This window comes from Perca fluviatilis, chromosome 1 (genome assembly GCF_010015445.1).
Source record: "Perca fluviatilis chromosome 1, GENO_Pfluv_1.0, whole genome shotgun sequence".
Classification (NCBI taxonomy): domain Eukaryota; kingdom Metazoa; phylum Chordata; class Actinopteri; order Perciformes; family Percidae; genus Perca; species Perca fluviatilis.
In genome coordinates this window covers 12,290,511-12,303,980 of record NC_053112.1, presented here as the reverse complement: position 1 = coordinate 12,303,980, position 13,470 = coordinate 12,290,511, and the positions used below count along the sequence as shown (strand labels likewise).

Genomic DNA, 13,470 nt, shown 5'->3' with positions numbered 1-13,470 from the left:
CTTTGTAACTCTCCAGATGAGTCTTGGTGTAAATATAGGCTGCTGCTCTACAAGCTAGAAAACCTTCTGTGCGCTGGTGTCCTTTTTATTTTCTTTGCCCCTCAGACCTGAGTCTGCCACTGGCAAAGCCCATGTTATTCCATGATTGACAGTATTTATGTTGCTTTTAGTCATAAAACATGTAGGCTACATTTGCAAACCAAAAGCCCCTGACAAGAGGGTCCTTCCTTCTTTGAAAAGAAAAACAGTGACCTCTAAAACGTGCAAGTGTACTGAATGCAGAGTTAACCCATGATGACTCAGAGTGCCCAGAGATAGAAAGGGGCCATGATGGTCACTGTTTCAGCACCACAAACAAACTGTTGGGGTTTAGCATGTCTAGCAGCTTTCATGTACACATGGAGGTTGTGAAAGAAAAGCGGTTTGGCTTTGGAGAAGGATCCTTACTGGGTTTTGGTGATGTTTGTGGCACAAAGCTTTCATTCAACTAATTTCAATAGGCCTACATTACAGGTATATGGTAACAATTTTACTTTAAATGAATGCCTTTCAATCAAAATATCAACTTTAGGTCAAAGTTTACTCATGTTCTTATTATAAACCTAAAGACAGTTTGTGTTCATCTATAGGAAGCCAGTGTGATGTGGTCTCTTCTTCTGGTGCCCATTACAGTAATATCCTGACTGATTAATTCTAGGTCAGTTGGAGGTGTAAAGTGGCTCTGACTGAGGCAGAAGCAATGACTGACAATGAGCTATGTAGCCCATCCATGTTGGTTGTTTTCTGTCAATATGACTCTTGCATGCTTGCTCTCTGAAAGGCCAGTTAAAAGTTTAGGTAGGTGGTATGATGCAGATAAGGAGCAGATCCAGTGAGAGCACACAGATGTCAGGCCCTCCAGGAAAACTTAATCTGTGGTGCCTGCAGTTCGGTCTGCTGCCACAAATGTTTTTGCTGTTTTACAGTATGTACCTATTTCAATAGAAAAACTATTGACAATGATTAACTCTCACATTGGAAAGTGACTGGAAGTCCCACACTACCTCAGCAGTGTATGAATGAATATTGTTGGAGCTCTTTACAGCCAGCTTTTCTGAATGGTTCTTACTGTAACAGGCAATTTATGAAAGATTAACCTCACTTTCTGGTAAACTCCATAGACTTGCCTATTCTCTTACACTCACACATGACTTTTAATGTTGAGACCAATTACCTAATATCTATTCCACAGGCCCAGAAGAATTTAATTCAACTAAAAAGTTTCTTTCCTCGTTTTGTTGTAATGGACTCTTGGTTTATAGTGATACATATTTTAATACTTGTTAGAGATGTTTTAAGTAATTGTGTTCTGAGTAACAAGTGTTCCTGTTGGGAGACAACTGCTGTCAGTGTTCTGGTATAAGAGTTGATCCTGAGATGTGTATCAGGAGTTTTGGTTACCTAAGTGGCGAGCTTCTACTCAGTAAAAAGAGAACTGTCTGAACAGTTTTGTGAAAGTGAACTCATTGTAGAGAAATGTATGTTATTGATTGTGAAGCTGTTAAACTACGCTTCAACAGAATGCTAATGCAACATTTGGCATAGTTCCCCATGTATATTGATAACTTTCTAGAGAATGAATAAGTTCTCTACAACAACCACTGTTTTAACGTACAGTAACCTGGTGGAGGACTTTCTGTTTCAGGTGTCAGAGTGAGCACAGGGCTGGATCTGCAGAAGAGAATCATTGGAGGTCAAACATGTGGACAAGATGACCGTCTGTACCATGTTGAACTGAAACTAACTTCTCGTAAAGGAATATTCTACTGCGGCGGTACTCTGATAAAAAAACAGTGGATTCTGACTGCAGAGCACTGCTGGGAGGAGGGAGGGTGAGAAAATTACAATAAAACTATTAAGAATATATTTCTCAATCATTAGGATTCAACGTGATAGTCCTAAAGCAGCCGTCAGTAATTGTTTGATGTAAAACTATAGCATTCCCAAAATTAAGACAGATGACTCATGTTCATGTTTTGTAATTATTGACCTAAAATATCGCAATATGATGTATTTACATTTATTGAGGGATGATCATTTTCAACCTTTACCTATTTGTAGGACTATAACAGCAAGTTTAGGTGGGCATCCAGACATCAACAAAAAATCAGTGCAAACCATCAAAAGACATGAGATCTTTACAGTTGCCAACAGAAAACATGACATCATGCTGCTGGAGCTACCTAACCCACCTAACATTACACCTGTACAACGTCCTGACTGTCCAAATGTTCCCGGAATGTGAGTCATGACCTTTCAACTCTAACCCTGTCTTAATAAGTCTGAAAGCTTAACTCATGAAGAAACTACAATTAGAAATTCATGTACAATCTTTCTTTACATGTAAAGTCATTAGTGGGGGAAGTAGTTTGTTTTTTAAATATTTTTTCTGACTTAAAACCAAAAAGAAGATATAAAGTAACAATTATATTTATGAAAACATAAACCTGCCAATTCACTTCTTCTCAACTGACCACAAATCAAGATATCAGGAAAACTAATTAAAGAAATCAGATAAATAACCTAATTTAAAGATGCTGTTTGATTCTTAAACACATTTGGATGCCTTGTATAGATGTAAAAATAAGTATTAATACATCAGATTCCAATGGTGAGTTACAGCAGAGTTCTGTTCATTTTTCTGTGTAACATGTAAGCATGCATAAGAATATATTTTTTGTTTTGTAGCAAAGAAACAGTTTTGTTATTCTCATCTAGAATCTAAAAAATCAACTACTCTCCACCACGGTTGTCAACTGTGAACCCGGGTTTTCTGACGCCCAACAACACGTGTTCTGTGGCAAAAGAGCTAGAGTGGATGCTTGTCCAGTGAGTTGGCATGGCTTCTAACTGTATATCTCTTCAATTTCATGTATTTCAATGAGTAATGTAAAAGTCTGTCTCGAACAATATCTGCATCTCTCTCACAGGGTGACTCTGGTTCAGGAGTGGTGTACAATGGCAGGATTTATGGTGTCATTTCCTCTGGTTATTGCACTAAGAAAGGAACACAAGTTCAATTTATGGACGTCTGTAATAATGATTACATGGACTGGATCAATGGAATAATAACATAGCAACATAGAGATGTCTAATGTGTGGTTATTGTAAAATGTCCTGTCATTCAAAAGACATGTCACATGTGTTAAGAAAACTATTACTAAAACTAAAATTGTTAAGTTATTCTAAATTTGCAATTCACAATTGTTTGGATTACATTTAATGTTTGACTATGATTTGTAATGCCCTTAAAGACAAACAATAATTATGATTCTCTGACTGTAATTTTACAAGGTACTGTCTGAGTTACAAATGTTAATCTACACAATGTTATCAAACTGTTGTTATCTATCTACAGTTTTTAAATATCCTTTTCTCCTTTTTCAATCAAAATGTGTAAAAACACAAATATACATTTGCCCTTATATCAATTCAGCAGATTAAGCATGCGATAATAATTTTATGGAAAAGTAACAAAGGGACATTATATATACAAATATAACAGTCAATTCTTTTAAAAATACTTTAACCAATTATAATCAATATGTCTACCTTGACCATGTTGTCAGTTAAAAATAAATGGAGATGACTAACAATCATTAATTCTGTTGTTTTTATGCTTTCAGTGTCCCAGAAAAATATACATAAACATATCTCTGTACGATATAAAGCTCCACTAGTTACAGTAATATCTTTACACCTGCAATAACAGGTAACCCTGTGAACACAACAAAGACTTATCACCTTTTCTCATAGATTGTTTACACATTCAGCCGAGCATTAGCATTAATTTCGGGAAGGGTTTCTGACACCTTTTTTCAGTGAAAACAGCTGCCTGCTGTCACCTAAAAAATGAGAGCTGAGACAGTGAACCAAAATAGTAAAGTTCTAGAACTGACAGCTAAAAAAATGAGCTGAAAGTCACTGGTTATATCCATAAGAGAGGGCTGCAGATTCAGGTGATAATTCTCCATTTGGTCATCAATACAAGTGACCCCTCTCACATTGTCGCATTTTCTTCACATTCTTCTATCATTCTTCACATTCTTCTATCATTTGATGTATGTGGTTGTTTTATTATGATATCAATGTATATTACCAATGACTAGTTTATCATCAGTGAGGAAGGGGCATAAAAGTGCAAGGGATATGTATTATTACTTTTTTGAAGCAAGCACTTTTATTCTGGTCACAACTTTGTATTTAAGTTCAGCCCCCTTTTTGCCAGGGCCAAAATACAACAATAATATCCCTGTTTTACCCAGGCCCAGGTTAGAAAACAGTGTGGCCTGAGACTTGGTCAATTTAAAACAATTAAAAACAATAAAAATACACGGCTGTTCTGCTATTTAGTAAATGAGAAGGAAACAAAGGCTGTATTATTACTCAAGAAAGAAAGAAAGAAAGAAAGAATGAAGCCCTCAGCACAGTTTTCCCTTTAGTAGTTACAAGATGATTACAAACACCCGACCAAGACGCAAATTAACTCACAGGGAACAAATGCAAAATATGACTACTGGGTGGATCTACAAGATGTATAGAAGGAAGAAAAAAGATAAGAAAAAATAATGTGACAAAATTAGAAAAAGTAGCTGTACAGACAGCTGTACTGTGGCCGAGCTGACAACTGTGCTCCCAGTCACCAGTGAGGGGAGCACTGCTAAAAGAAGCAAATTCAGTGGAGATTCAGTACAGTCAGTTCAGTTGGAAGATTTGGTGATAAAGAATTGTACATGTGCTGACCACCTCTAATCTTCTCTCCTTTTTTGGACCTCCATGATCCCGGAGTCCACAATGCCAACTGCAGCCTCGGGTCTCGACCAAACAGGACCAACATTATTATTAAAAGGTGGAACATTATTCACACATGGTTGTTCTTGGTATATTACATTCACCACTTGCATTTGATACAGGCAGTTATAGACCAGAGCTATTTCCACATTTGGGGAAATATTAATTATTTTCTCATGAAGCACAACGATAAAATCCAGCACTGAGGTGAAGAACTAGGCTCTCTCATCAACACTTCTTCTGCTCTGATGGTGACTGATGGTGACTGGCTGTTTTTCCTTGGTCTTCTTTCTCTGTTTCACCTGAAATCTCCATGTTCAATCTGCAAGTCAGGATGAAGAGTCAAAACAGGACAAGCTCTCAACTTCAGCTGTAAACAATGTACGACTGCTCTATTTACTGCTGCAATAGAAAAGGTCCGCCAGTGCCTACATTGTTATGTTTGCTTATTGTGTTGTCATTTCTTGGAGTATCTTCAAATGCTTCACATCCCTAAAATTAGCACAACCTCAGCCAAACGGTTATATAAGTCAAGGAACCATAATAAATAACAAAAAGTATTAAAATTGTGTCATAAATGAAAACATAAGAAAATGTGTTATATAGGCCTTAGTGGTCCCCTAATACTGTATCTGAAGTCTCTTTTATATAGACCTTAGTGGTCCCCTAATACTGTATCTGAAGTCTCTTTTATATAGGCCTTAGTGGTCCCCTAATACTGTATCTGAAGTCTCTTTTATATGGGCCTTAGTGGTCCCCTAATACTGTATCTGATGTCTCTTTTATATAGGCCTTAGTGGTCCCCTAATACTGTATCTGAAGTCTCTTTCCTGAAATTCAGCCTTGGTGCAGAATTACAGCCACTAGAGCCAGTCCCACAATGAGCTTTCCTTAGTATGTGCCATTTCTGTGTCTGTAGCTATTGAGGAGGGAGGGGAGGGGTCAAGGTGGAAAAAGGGGTGTGGCCTTGACCAACTGCCACTTTGCTCATTTGAAAGCCATGATGTCTCTCTCTCATAGGTGGGCCAAATTCTCTGGGCGGGCAAAGCAGAGAAAGGGGAGGTAACCTTCCTCCTTATGACCTCATAAGGAGAAGATTCCAGATCGGCCCATCTGAGCTTTCATTTTCTCAAAGGCAGAGCAGGATACCCAGGGCTCGGTTTACACCTATCGCCATTTCTAGCCACTGGGGGACCATAGGCAGGCTGGGGGAATGCATATTAATGTTAAAAAACCTCATAAGTGAAATTTTCATGGCATGGGACCTTTAAGTTTGTCCTGCAAAAACAATGAATGCTCTAGCTGTTATGGCGCTAGCTCCCAGCAATCCATATAAAATATGGTTTTGACTTGCAAAAGGCAAAGCAGGCCATTTTGGACTGGTAATGACCTGCAAAGAACAATGTTCTCTCTAAACATTTCTTCCCCTTCTAACTTCTGCTGTAAGGATGACTGTCTGTTTCCTTGGCATTTCTGCTGAAATCGTCATGTTCAATCTGCAAGTCAGGATGATGAAGAGTCAGAAAAGACAAGCTCTCTAACCCTTTATTGCTGCATATGCCCTATAGGTGCATATGCAGCAATCATCTTTGTGACCCCTCAAAAAAAGAATTGCAAGACATTTCTGGTGTTCAGACACTTGGAAGTTAGTAAAGAGTAATATTCTGAAATATCCTATTTGGGTGATCCTTGTTCTCCAGGCATTACTGTTTAGGTGCCTCAAGTTGTTGTGAATAAAGTAGTCTATATCTACCACCTTCCACTTCCGGGATTGCTCCGTTGTCGCCGGAAATTCCGCCGTATGTCCTTTTTGTCGACCGGATTTCCGTTACCTGACGGTGTGTGACGGCAGTGATGTTTAAACTCAGCAGTAAAAAAGTAAATAAATACAACAAGATTTCATGATTCAAGCAGTGTGGTGTGGACTTAAAGGTTAGGTTAATTGTTGTCTCTAAATTGTCCCTAGATGTGAATGTGAGTCTGGCTGTCTGTCTCTATGTGTCAGGCCTGTGATTGACTGTTGATCTGTCCAGGGTGGACCCCTCCTCACAACCAGTCAGCTGAGATCCCCCCCAAAAAACTGACTGAAAAGAAAAGCTGCTATAATGGATGGATAAAACAACGACTGAGGTCAAGTACTGACTTTTAGCTTTAAGGATGTTTAACAGTGTTCACATCCATACTGAGTAAACAGTGAAGGACTCATGGACATTGTTATGTGAGTTATCTGTAAAGAACTAGGCTCTCTCTTACTCAACTCTTCTTCCCCTTCTAACTTCTGCTGTGATGGTGACTGATGGTGACTGGCTGTTTTTCCTTGGTATTCCTTCTCTGTTTCACCTGAAATCTCCATGTTCAATCTGCAAGTCAGGATGAAGAGTCAAAACAGGACAAGCTCTCAACTTTAACTGTAAACAATGTACGACTGCTCTATTTACTGCTGTAATAGAAAAGGTCCACCAGTGCCTACATTGTTATGTTTGCTTATTGTGTTGTCATTTCTTGGAGTATCTTCAAATGCTTCACATCCCTAAAATTAGTACATCCTCAGCCAAACAGTTATGTAAGTCAATGAAACATAATGATTAAGAAAAAGTATTAAAATTGTGTGATAAATGAAAACATAAGAAAATGTGTTTTCATCAAAGTTTTCTAAATTTTTTCTAAACATTGATCCAAAAGATTTCTAAATGTAGAAACATTAACAAAATATCCCTTAACAGTCCAGAAGTAATTCGAAGGATGTAATTTTTTTTTGTTTTTGAGATATACTCATTTTTTTGTCCTGCAAAAACAATGAATCATTTAGCTGCTATGGCTCTAGCTCCCAGCAATCCATCTAAAATATGTGTTTTTGACTTGCAAAAGGCAAAGCAGGACATTTCATACTGGTAATGACCTGAAAAGAACAATGTTCTCTCTAAACACGTCTTCCCCTTCTAACTTCTGCTGTAAGGATGACTGACTGTGTCTTTGGCATTTCTGCTGAAATCTTCATGTTCAATCTGCAAGTCAGGATGATAAAGAGTCAGAAAAGACAAGCTCTCTAACCCTATATTGCTGCATATGCCCTATAGGTGCATATGCAGCAATCATCTTTGTGACCCCTCAAAAAAACATTTCTGGTGTTCAGACACTTTGACGTTAGTAAAGAGTAACATTTAGAACTATCCTACTTGGGTGAGGCATTACTGTTTAAGTGCCTTGGGTTGTTGTGAATAGTCTATATCCACTACGTTCCACTTCCAGGATTGCCCCGTTGCCGTCGAAAATTCCGCCCTATGTCCTTTTATTCGACCGGATTTCTGTCACCTTCCGCTTTCTTTGTGTTGGAATTCTAACCTCCGGTGGATTTCTCAGGACTATGGTTAACTGCTCCTTAGATCTCTGCAGGGTAAATCCAGACAGCTAGCTAGACTATCTGTCCAATCTGAGTTTTCTGTTGCATGACTAAAACAACTGAACGTACACATGTTCCACCAAAACAAGTTCCTTCCCGAGGCTATTATCAAGTGACACCGGGGCTCCGTGCAGAGCTTAGCACCGCCTATGATAATTGTGATTGGTTTAAAGAAATGCCAATAAAACAGAGCACGTTTTTCTCCCATCCCGGAATGCTGTGTGAACTAGCCAGACCCTCCTCCGCAGCTCCGAAGTGTTGTGGAGGAAGGTCTGGCAAAAGAAGACTATGAATAAAGCAACTATAAAAATGCATGGCTGTGACTGGTCAGTTTTTTGAAGAAGACATGAACACTGTTAATAAATCCAAAATAATGATTATTCAAATACCTTTATTGATGAATTAATTAACAAATTGTTCCTGCGTTAAATCATGCATGATATACTATTAATCCTTGTACATTACTGATTGTTCATGAAGTACTAAATTAATGAAGTCAAGCTTTTTCATGCATGAAGTCATGCATGAATTCATGATAATTCATGTACCATTATTAAAAAGTGTTAACAATATTTCTAATGCTTGAGTTATGTGGCAGCGCTATGATGCTGTCTGCTGAGTAGCGGGCTACACCATGTTTGTTAAATACAACATGAACCTTTGGGAAATCGAGCAGACCTGCTATATAACACAACAAAGGATCATGCCTAAGGATAATTGTTTTTTACCACTCTAGTTGAACTATACACATTTTTCCAATTCAATATTTATTAGATTTGACCAGAGTTAAATAGTACTTGAGTTATAGCTATTTATACAATTCATTGCAGCATTGGACTCTCCTAATTTCCACAACAATTGATTAAAATCACAAATTAGCATAGATGTGCAAATTTTAGCCAATAGAGTCGCTATTGGTAAAACTTCAAAACGTGATTGGGTAGCTCAAAGAATTAACTGGAGGTGTAGACAGACTTAGAAGCCGTATCACACCAGGAGACGAAGTCACAAGAGGTGTATGACAGCCCGATGTTTCGGCTCACGCCTCTTCTCTTTTATTAAGATTACGTTGAGTGGTCAACAATTATCTCTGGATGTTTGGTTACACGCTAATAGTTTCTTCCATTATATATTAAATTGTTGTTCTCTACTGGAGTACAGAAACAATCACTTTATTCTAACTCTCACAAAGAAGATTGGAGGACTTTCTGTTTCCAAGGTACAGTGGGCACAGTGGTGGATCTGCAGAAGAAATCATTGAAGGTCAAACCATGTGAACCAACACGAAGCGTCTGTACCATGAAGTTGATAGCGAATGATGATGGTACCCTGCTTCTTGTGTGGTGGATCTCTGATGACGTTGGATACTGACTGCAGCTCACTGCTGGAGAATTTGAAAGTGACATTTAAGTGAAAGTAACAATATACAGGGTCGCGATTTGTGGCCGAGAGGAGTTGACAACAAAACATGCAACAATTAAATCCCTCTGGTGCTACGTATTACATGTAGCGGAGTAGAAGTAGAAAGTGGCATGAAAAGAAATGACTCAAGCAAAAGAACCTAAAATGTCTACCAAGTACACTGCTTGAGTACATGTACTAAGTTACATCCCACCACTGGTATGTACACATGATGCTGCTACACATAGGACAACATACACTCATTTGAAAAAACAGATAAAAGCCATTCTTAAAACAAATAAACCAACATCAGTTTGATAACGGAGGTAATCTGATTTTGCAAACTGAACCTAACTTGACTTGGATCGTCTAGTTGATTGCTTCGTTGTGCAACTTCAATGGACACACGCAACTAACTGTCTTTAGCAACATCCTGTTTCTACCTCATGCGTGTGTTCATATTCATAGTCATCTCACGCCATCAGTTAGTAAAAGACAGCTGCTAGAGGCTTTTATCAAATTCAAAGAGATATATCGCCCATGTTCTTGCCTCTCTTCAAAGGTTACAAGTCGGTTTTAGCGTTGAGTTGTTTTACTTCATGGACCTAAATCCGGTCTAAAGACTAAAAAAGGTTTGTTAATGTAATTCTATTTCAACTCACTGTATCATTTTTTTTTACATTTATTACAGGATTTTACTTGTCCTTTAGTTGGTCTGGAAATGTTGGTGCTTTTTGAATGCTTTTATATAGGCCTTAGTGGTCCCCTAATACTGTATCTGAAGTCTCTTTTATATAGACCTTAGTGGTCCCCTAATACTGGATCTGAAGTCTCTTTTATATAGACCTTAGTGGTCCCCTAATACTGGATCTGAAGGCTCTTTTATATAGGCCTTAGTGGTCCCCTAATACTGGATCTGAAGTCTCTTTTATATAGGCCTTAGTGGTCCCCTAATACTGGATCTGAAGTCTCTTTTATATAGACCTTAGTGGTCCCCTAATACTGGATCTGAAGTCTCTTTTATATAGACCTTAGTGGTCCCCTAATACTGTATCTGAAGTCTTTTTTATTTAGGCCTTAGTGGTCCCCTAATACTGGATCTGAAGTCTCTTTTATATAGACCTTAGTGGTCCCCTAATACTGGATCTGATGGCTCTTTCCTGAAATTCAGCCTTGGTGCAGAATTACAGCCACTATAGCTAGTCCCACAATGAGCTTTCCTTAGTATGTGCTATTTCTGTGTCTGTAGCTATTGAGGAAAAGAGAGGGGGTTTGGCCTTGACTAACTGCCAATTTGCTCGTTTGAAAGCCAGGATGTCTCTCTCTCATAGGTGGGCCCAATTCTCTGGGCGGGCAAAGCAGAGAAAGGGGAGGTAACATTGCTCCTTATGACCTCATAAAAAAAGTTTGGTTCCTGTTGGTAGGGAATTTATTTAATTTTTAATTAAAAAATTTTTTCCCAGTGGCAGTAGCGATGGATAATCTATTTTTTTCATAACATAGCGCCTACCTGTACTACATGTACTCTACCACCTTGTGTGTCTCACACACACACACACACACACACACACACACACACACACACACACACACACACACACACACACACACACACACACGCACACACACACAAATATTATAGTTCACTTACTGTCAGCAAAAATGAGCCTTGGTTTGTGCTCTCTGGAAGAGAAAAGCCCACTCCCGGGGTCCGCAGGCTCCCTAGAATGTCATTTTTCAGCTCGTCTTTTTTGGTCTGTACAATTTTCAGCGGGGGCAAATGAGTAAGTTGCTGTGCACGAAACAGCATCTCAATTGCGGACAGAGTCGGGGTAGCATACTTTGAGCCGTGGAGGGCACAGATTCTGGCTCTCGGGTGCACTGCAGTGCTAAATACCTGAACTGAAATAAAGACATGACGCCACTGACAAGCGAACCAAGCTGCTGAGTGGGGGTTGACACCATAACGCTGGCGATGTCTGTCCATTTGTCAGCTCTGTCAACTTTGCTGGCTGCTGATACGAATGTACAAGGGCGCTGTTTGACTTCTTGAAGCACGTTTTCAAATTATTTTAAACCCTATCTCACAATTTTGGTTTACACGCTAGTGTTGCATGGGCAAATAATCGACACATTAGACATGTCCATCATTGTAAAAGAAAGAATAATATTGTTATGTTGATACGTTAAGGACTGGACTAAAGTTAGGCTTACTGTATATTAACTAAGGTAATTCACACGGCTGATTCCAACAACTCTTACTTACTCTCCTTCCACACATTACATATTTAATGTTCATATTGCGTTCTCTCCACCTACTGGCAACTATTCAGAACACAACAAAAGTTACCAGTGCCTTAAGTGACGATAACGATTGTCTTTGTGAACGACCGTGTAGCTGCCTCGTTTGTTTGCATTACTGGAGGACAACAGGCATCTTGCATCGCAAGAGTGCTGTATAAAAACGGTGCTGTACAAAAACATAATTATAGTTTGCCTCAAACTTTTTATTTGTGTATTTATTTAATTTGCATTATTTCTTCCCCAAGCTCATAAAATAAATTTGGGTTGCACATAAATTAAAGGGATACGCCACCGTTTGTTGAAATAGGGCTTATCACGGTCTCCCCTAGCTGGAGATAGGTGGGCCAACTCATTTTTTGTGCATGCATGTTTTAGTCTGGTGCAACACCGGCAGCACCGCCGCTAGTTAGCTTAGCATAGTGAATGGAATCCTATGTTGCCGGTTAGCATGTTGTGAGTAAACTAAAGACAAAAAACAACCTAATTACTTGCACTGAGACAAAAAATGCATTGGCCCACCTATCTACAGCCAGGGTAGACGGTTAAAGGAATACGGTGGCGTATTCCTTTAACAGGGTCGGTTGAACAATTGCCTTGGGTAGACGAGGCCGCCGCCACCAGACGGATGGGATGCACCACAGCCAGGTAGCGGTCCAATGACATCACGGTCAGGCAGAAGATGCTGGTAAACTGGTTGATGGCGTCCACCGTCATGACCACACGGCACATGAGAGAGCCAAAGGGCCAATAGAGCAGAGCGTTCTGCATCGCCAGGAAGGGCAGGCCCAGCATGAAGAGCCCGTCTGCAATGGCTAAATTGAGGATGTAGATGTTGGTGACAGACTCGTTTTTGGTGTAGTTGACAACAACGTGGATGACCAGAACACACACTATTGCATAGATAAGAGGGATGAAGATCCCAGCCAAGCCAGGTAGGGATCCGGGTTCCGGTTTGGTAGCCTGGTTAACACCAGACCCTTCTCAGCTGTAACTGAGAGTGGGTCTGGGAAAGGTTCATTGACAGTTCATTTCCAGAGGGGCGTCACCAACGGACGCCACTCAAATACCTCTGGGTGCCATTGGATAGTCCTTCAACCAATCAGACCAACGATCCGGGTGACGCTTTTCACATCCAACAAAAAAAATGTGATTCTGGTTTTTGGTGTCGTCCCTCCACGCCCTACTTTCTCCTTGCAGGTGTTGCATATTGCTAACTTGTTATCTTCTGCACACACGCTGAAGAATTTCCAAACAGCTGATATGTTGCAGGTTAATTCACGAGGCTCCTTACATGTGCAATAGCGCAGACACGCGCTTCACACCGCGAGCGGGTACACGCCACACACGGCGGAGAAGTTGAGAGAAAGGAGAAAGAGACAGTGTCTCTGTCCGTTGGTGCGTGCGTCCTTGAGAACTGTAACTCGTATAACTTATGTTGTCAGTTAATTATAGAATTGACCGGTATAAAATCGGCATATGTCAGACTGACCTGCCGGTCCCTGGTCATGGTGAAGCACGGCTTCGGTGGCCGCCAT

At 39.7% G+C, this 13,470-nt stretch overlaps 2 protein-coding genes across 2 annotated transcripts; one reads left to right on the top strand and one right to left on the bottom strand.

The window, feature by feature from the left end:
• The first annotated feature begins 849 nt into the window (after positions 1-849).
• Positions 850-3,116, top strand: LOC120567055 (anionic trypsin-like). The gene is given in 5 exon segments (XM_039813849.1): positions 850-931; positions 1,685-1,871; positions 2,101-2,357; positions 2,774-2,868; positions 2,970-3,116. Coding segments are annotated over 5 exon segments (768 nt in total).
• A 9,322-nt stretch (positions 3,117-12,438) lies between these two features.
• On the bottom strand, positions 12,439-13,470 carry LOC120567046 (somatostatin receptor type 3-like). Its single transcript, XM_039813838.1, has 2 exons — positions 13,425-13,470; positions 12,439-12,915 (listed from the first exon to the last, which is right to left on the bottom strand). The coding sequence occupies exons 1-2, from the start codon at positions 13,468-13,470 to the stop codon at positions 12,455-12,457; spliced, it is 507 nt and encodes a 168-aa protein (XP_039669772.1). The 3' UTR covers positions 12,439-12,454.